The sequence below is a fragment of the Brassica rapa genome, chromosome A01 (genome assembly GCF_000309985.2).
Source record: "Brassica rapa cultivar Chiifu-401-42 chromosome A01, CAAS_Brap_v3.01, whole genome shotgun sequence".
Taxonomy (NCBI): domain Eukaryota; kingdom Viridiplantae; phylum Streptophyta; class Magnoliopsida; order Brassicales; family Brassicaceae; genus Brassica; species Brassica rapa.
Window position 1 is genome coordinate 18231830 of NC_024795.2, and position 7331 is coordinate 18239160.

The 7331-nt window shown below is 33.9% G+C and overlaps 1 protein-coding gene across 2 annotated transcripts; it reads left to right on the forward strand.

Moving 5' to 3' along the window:
- Nucleotides 1–345: 345 nt before the first annotated feature.
- LOC103829672 (protein RICE SALT SENSITIVE 3) lies at nt 346–6375 on the forward strand. 2 transcript variants are annotated; one of them, XM_009105359.3, is made up of 7 exons: nt 346–4071; nt 4233–4286; nt 4380–4565; nt 5108–5213; nt 5407–5448; nt 5561–5617; nt 5706–6375. In XM_009105359.3, exons 1-7 carry the CDS (start codon nt 3935–3937, stop codon nt 6249–6251), a joined length of 1128 nt encoding a protein of 375 aa, XP_009103607.1. In that variant the 5' UTR covers nt 346–3934; the 3' UTR covers nt 6252–6375. The 2 variants fall into 2 exon arrangements, with proteins under 2 accessions (XP_009103607.1, XP_009103615.1); XM_009105367.3 differs by having other exon boundaries at nt 354–4071; nt 4236–4286.
- The last annotated feature ends 956 nt before the right edge of the window (nt 6376–7331 follow it).

Consider the following 7331-nt stretch of genomic DNA (forward strand, 5'->3'; position numbering starts at 1 on the left):
AATAAAAAACTTGACATGCATTTTAAGTGAGTAGCAAATCATTTTTTCGTAATTGTATGTATATCATATGAACTTAAAGTATGTGTAGTATCAATATAAATATTTTATATAAAATTAGAGATATAAACTAGAAATATAAGGTTAATTATACATATATTCGGTTATCTTCGGATATCCATTCGGGTTCGGGTATTATCCGTTCGGGTTCGGGTATCCAATCTCTCCTTATTCAATACCCGTTCGGGTATTTTGCAACTTCGGTTCGGATTTCGGTTCGGGTTTTTCGGATCGGGTTCGGGTGCCACTTCAGATATCGGGTAAAGTGCCCACCCCTAGGACATTCATACGGAGTTTGTATCTTCAAGGTTCTCGTTGCGATTTTGTTGATCACATAGGTTAAGTGTCGCACTACTTCTCCCCATAAATAACTTGGAACGTCCATATGTTTCATAATGCTTCTAGTCATTTCCATTAGAGTTCGATTGCGTCTCTGCACAACTCCGTTTTTCTGTGGCGAGTAGGGAGCTGTTAGATGGCGTTTGATACCAGGATCATCACAGAAGAATAGAAACTCTTGAACATAACTCTCCACCTTTATCAGTTTGAAAAGTTTTGATGTTGCTTCCTATTTATTGTTCCACAAGTTTCTTAAACACTTTAAACTTCTTGAAGGCTTCTCCTTTCTCTTGCAACAAAATTGTCTACATCTAGCGTGTGTGATCATCAATCAACAGAAACACATATCGTTTTCTAGCTGATGTTTAGGGTGTTATTGGTCCGCAAAGGTCTCCATGAATGAGCTCAAGAGCATGACTCGTGTGGTATTGGGTTTCTTTGGGAAAATTTTGTCTTTTTTGCTTACCCAACAGACATGATGCACAAGTTTCATTCTCAATAGACATATTAGGTAAGCCACTCACGATCTTTTTATTCATCATAGTCCTCATGGTTTCTACCCCAACATGTCTGAGTCTTGCGTGCCAAGTAGCAGAATCACCAAGTTTTGCAAGTAGAAAACATCTTGTGTCATTAATGTCTACAGTTACCTTGTACAAATGATCTTTGGCCTGATTTCTTTCACCAATAGGTTTCCGTCTTGATTGTACAGTGTGAGAGAATTTTCTTTCATTCTAAGATTGCACCCAGACTCTGTAGCTTGACCTAAGATGATGATATTATTCTTTAAATCCGGTATGAAGTAGACATCAGCCAGAACTTTTCGCTTACCATCCTTGCATATGAACATAATTGATCCCTTTCCTTTGATGTCTATTCGAGAATCATCTACAAACCTCACCTTTCCTGTGATCTTCTCGTCAAGTTTGCAAAAATAACGCCGATTTCCACACATACGATTACTTGCACCATTGTCTAAGTACCATATGTTATCTCTATCAGTATGATTCTTGAACTTGCTTGGCTGTACCTTCTCTTCGTTGAGGTACACGACCTCATTTATCATCAGATCCTCTGCTTCATGTGTACTTTCATCTTCATTCTCTTGTATTTCTTGCAATTTAAGTAACCGGTCTGGACAATTTTACGCATAATGACCAGTTTTATCGCATCGATAACATATTACTCCTGATGTGTCTCTTCCATCCTTCCAGTCTCTTTGGTTAATCCACCGTCCACGCCCCCTTCCTCTGTTGGCATATCGTCCACCTCGTCCTCTTCCTCTTTTATAGCTCTCTTGAGTGGGTTGAGAATCCATGTTAGCGTATATAAGCTTTCCTTGATCATCTTGTTGATCTTCTTCTTGAATTCTTTCTTCTTATGCTTTCATTCTACCAACGATGTCTTCAAAGGTTTTGGTATTGAGATTTAGAACATGTTATAGAGCTGCTATAATGTGAATGTATTTCTTTCTCGGGAGACTACTGGAAAACTTCTTCACAAGTTTGGGCTCCTCTATGTTTTCTCCCAAAGAAGATGATTTTAACGACATCTCCGAGAGCTTTGCGGAGAAATCATCAATGGTGTATGTATCCTTCATCTTCAAGCGGCTAAAGTCCTCCATTAACATCTGTAACCTAGCTTCTAGAACTCTATCAGCTCCCACATGTCTTGCTTTGATTGATTCCCATACTTCCTCTGGGGTATCAAGATTACCAACCTGTAGAATGAGGGCTTCTATAATGGATTGGAACAAAAGTGCTCGAGCCATGTCGTTTTTATCTCCATCATCAACTCCCGGCTCGATTGTCTCCCACACTTTATGCACCTTGGGTGCTACTTTCATATGCATGCTACATACCGTATAGTTTGTGGTAGTGAGCATTGGATATTTAATGGTCGATGAACCACTCTCCCTTGGTTGGTTGATCGTCGCGACCAAATCCTTGTCTCCCATGCTTTGTTTTTCTCAAAAACTTCAATCCTCTTCTCTCGAATTTTTAAGATTTCAATAGAAAGTTCTGATACCAATTATTGAAATCAAAGACACTTATATCCAAGAGTAATAACACACAAATCTTTATTGCTTAAGGAACTTAACTCAAAACTTAATCTTACAAACTCAAACTCATAAGTTATGCTACATCATATCATCTCTTTATATAACACATATTGTTTCCTAAACTCATTAGGATAAACATCTTTAAGATAACACTAAATCTTTTACTAATCTTAAACTCATTAGGAAACTTATATCCTAAGTTATCTCAAGCTGGTCAACAGTTTTTGATAGGATAAAGAATATATGAAGATCGACAAAATGGGCTTTTATGTATCAAATGATACCAATACTACATTGTACATGTTGTTTGCTTGATTCTTTTGTTAAAGATGCACACGCATAAATATGGAAACTATGATTGGTTATACTATTTCAGCTTTACTCACTAGAGAAAAACTTCAACTTCTACTACACCACCACTGTATGTTAGAGCACTTCCATCGTGGATATGAAGAAGTGGGGAATCTCAAAATATTTAAACATTTAAAAAGGAAAAGCAAATGCAAAACTAGCCAAAAGTATCTTAATCCAGAACTTTTCTAAACTTCTCCAAAACTCCATTTGCTTGCTTGTCTGTTTTTCATTGGTGCTATATTTTCCTTTAAATTTAAATTGTAGTTATTTAATAAATAATAATAATATGTTAGTCAGATATTCACTTTAAAAATTCAACCGATAAGGTTGCTCAAAGATATCAAACCTTCGTTTTTAATAGTGGATAAGTTACATAAGAAAATTTGAATATAACCATTTTTATTGTACTATTTAACAATCTTAAATTAAATAGTATATATACAAATAAACGTGATTTATGTTTTGACATAAATTATTAAATTTGTATATTGATATATATATGTATTTAATTACAAACACCTAATTTATCATTTACCTAGAACTAAAATTGAGTTTAAGTTTGTATATTATACTAAATACTAATTTAATAGGAATATGAGTGTTACTTAAGTAAAATTTAATCTGTAAAGATGCTTACAAATCTTATTTATTAATCTTATGGTGTAAGTTTTTTTGTTTGGTTAAAGGGTAGAACATGTACTGCAAAACCATTAAAATGAACTGCAACTTGTAAAGAAGTGATATATCTAAGGAATCGGGTCTGAATACAGTTTTACAAGCGTCAGAATATTATGTGGCTTTTACTTGAAATTAAAAAAAAAAAAGTAAAGAAAACAAGAATAAGATGACGTTGGGTAAATGGGCTAAACACGACCAGAAGCCAAATGGGTAAATAATTTAATTTCTTATTACCTCTATCGAAACTTTAATAAATAATAACAAAAAGATGTTTTGGGGGATGGATCTATCATCTATAAGCTTATTATATAAGGAAGGATAGATGGTGAGGGTTTTCTACCTTCTTCTATCTAAAGAAAGTCTTTACACACAAAAAGAGTCTTTGCACACCAAACAAAACAGAAAAGAAAGAACCCAAAGAAAAACTTAGAAAATTCAGATTAAATGGAAGAACATCTGAATTCATTACCTGTGACTCATCTTCTTCAACACACTCTAAGAAGCTTATGCATACACGAGAATTCCCAATGGGTTTATGCTGTTTTTTGGAGGATCTTGCCCAGAAATTATCCTCCCCCCAAGTAAGCTTATGATTAAACTTTAAAACTCCTTTTTCTTTTACATTTTTATTTGGCTTTCTTGTAATTCTTTTCCTTTGCTAGCTTTTCTTCTGTAGTTTTGTATTTGTATTTTTTTAATTTGAATGATGAATATGTTCTGATCATTCGGTGCTGTTCACAAGTAGATGGGATGGTCAAGGATCTTATGATAGATCAAGAGGGAACAGGAGAAACTGGTACTAGTTAAACCACGTATACAATCTATTACAGATATAACGATTTCTTAAGTGTATATAATTAATAATAAGGTTGTATATTATTTATTGCAGGATCTTGGTTTGGGAAGATGGGTTTTGCAACTTTGCAGCTTCTGCCGCGGAAGTTAACTCCGGTGAATGTAGCGGCGGTGGTGACAGCTCTACGGCTTACGGAAATAGTGATTATCAGCAATATCAAGGGCTTCAGCCTGAGTTGTTCTTCAAGATGTCCCATGAAATCTACAATTATGGAGAAGGGTATGTGAGGATAATATATTTTTTTTTCTCAGCAGAAGTTAATTATAAGATTTATTACGAAAATAGATCCTTTTCCTCAATTTTCCTTTTCATATAGTACTATCTCTTTTTGGTTTAGAGTTTTTCGTAAACAGTTTTTTTTTGGACCTGGGTCCATACTATTTTAATACCTATTTTTCTAACTCTGTTTAAATCCCCCAAATTTTAGCAACAACAAAAAAAACTCAGTTTAAATCCATATGTATGTATATGTAACTAAGTTGGTTTAAAAAAGTTAAATGGGTCAACAAAGTTCTTCTCTATAACTACTTACAAGTCTTCGGGATTTAATCTTTTTATTCAAAGTTTATGGGTCAAAGTTTGATCGAAAAGTTGCTGAGAGGGGGGTATTTAATCATTTTCTGGCAAAGGGAGTATATTTTTTTTTTGTCAACCAAGGGAGTATTTATTTAATCATTGTCAACTTAAAGTATTATTCTAATAATTGTTAATTAATTTAATTATTCTCTCTAATGATTGAAGTTTTATCAAATTTTGTGCAGGTTGATAGGAAAAGTAGCTGCAGATCACAGTCACAAGTGGATTTACAAAGAACCTAATGACCAAGAGATTAACTTCTTATCTGCTTGGCACAATTCTGCTGACTCAGTAAGCATATGCTGATATACTGACACTTTTATCTACATCTTTTTATATATGCATGGCCTTTATATGCATACACATGCATAATCGGCTTAGAAGAAGAAAAAAGTATCCATACATCTGAAAGTTACAAATTATACACAGAGATTTATACTGCATTGTATTAACCACATACTAATTAAAATTTGTAATTGTGCAGTACCCTAGGACATGGGAAGCTCAGTTTCAATCTGGCATCAAGGTATATTTCTAATTTACTACATCAACACACATACAAACTTCCATATATAATTAATGCATGATCATACCTTTAAGTATTCAGTTAAGCATATTTACATGAAAATGTTATGCAGACAATTGCCTTGATTTCGGTTCGAGAAGGTGTTGTCCAGCTAGGATCTGTTCACAAGGTTTCCCTCTCTATATACATTATACTTTTTATTTATGTTTATATAGACAGGACAATTTACATACTTCATTTTTTTTAATAAATTAAAGGTGGTTGAAGATTTGAGCAATGTTGTGATGCTAAGGAAAAAGCTGAGCTATATAGAAAGCATCCCTGGAGTACTTCTTCCTCATCCTTCTTCTTCTGGTTACCCTTTCATCAACGCTTCTCCTTCTGACACGTGGCATTTCCCCGGAATAGCTCCTCCTCAGTCGCAGACTGAGCATCACCAACAGCATTTCTACCATTCTGACCACAACCACCGCTTCTTGATGAGCAACCACCACCAGCCGCAAGCGATGAAGATAACGCCGTCGATGAGTAGCCTCGAGGCTCTTCTCTCGAAGCTTCCGTCTGTTGTACCTCCGGCGACGCAGCCGGGGTACTTTCCATTTCACCACAGTGCTAAGGAAGAAATGAGTCAAGAAGATCCAAACGATGCGTTTAGGTCTCAACGTAGGGACTTGGTTGGTGAGGGCAGTAATAGTAAGAACAATAATCATTACAATAGTAATGATAGTTATAACAATAATTGCAGCGATAATAATTACGATAGAGAGAACAAGATCGGTGGGATTCTTGGTCAGGATTATTGAGTGTAATAAATTTGTTTGTTCGTATAAATTGTACTAAGATTTTCGTAGTCTGACATTTTATAATTCTAAGATTTTATTACTTTTCTCTTGATTGGCAAAATAAATAAATATTTCTCTTATAACTTCGTATGTCTGTCTGTCTTGTTTCTAACGTAGTACGTTGATTTCGACTGTACTTGTGTAAAATTGTTGCAGAATCCATGTCCTGAATAAATATTACGTTTGTACTGGAAAATAAAATAATAAAAAAACAGAGATCCCTACAATAAATATTATTTTCGAGCAATGGAATTTCCAATGTTCTGCTTCTTTAGGCATGTTTTGGTCAAGATTCTTGACTCAAGAACTCACGGAATTATTTTGTAGTTAGCACAACAGTTTGGAAAATCGCTTTGCCTGTTAGTTTTGAAGTGAGCAAATATTTAGATAAATATATATATATATATATATATATATATATATATATATATCTGATTGGATTTCTTAAATCATGTAGAATGCATAAACTCTTTCTAAAACCGATTAGAACTGTAAGTTATACATACATAACTTTTAAATTCTAGATAATCATATATACACACATAATGCAACAAAAAAAGGTAATATGGATCTCTTTAATTTTGTTTTGTTTAGCTACAACAAATGCAAGAAATGAAACCTATTATTCGTTTGATGGATGTTCTTATACCAAAGTTATAAACTAGAGAGCTAAACCAACTAATGGTGGTCTCAAGTGGTGAAAGAAATTTTGAATACCCGAAACTTCTCACATAAACCGCCAAGATGATGGTTATGAAGCCGTATATCTGGTTTTTCAGTTATTATTTTTTACTCTTGTTTGAGAAAATGGTAGCCATTTTTATCTAACTTTTTTTATATCTCAATTAAGAATTGAAAATGGAAAGAAAGCTGAAGTTTTCTTAACTGAAGATGTATGAACTAAACCCCAATTCCTTTGGTTACATAACAATTTGGTTTTTGGTAAACCTGTCAAATGGTCCGTCTAAATGTGGATTTATCCAAATGATACATTTTTACTTTAACATTTATTAATCGATCCATACATTGGTCAAGAAAAAA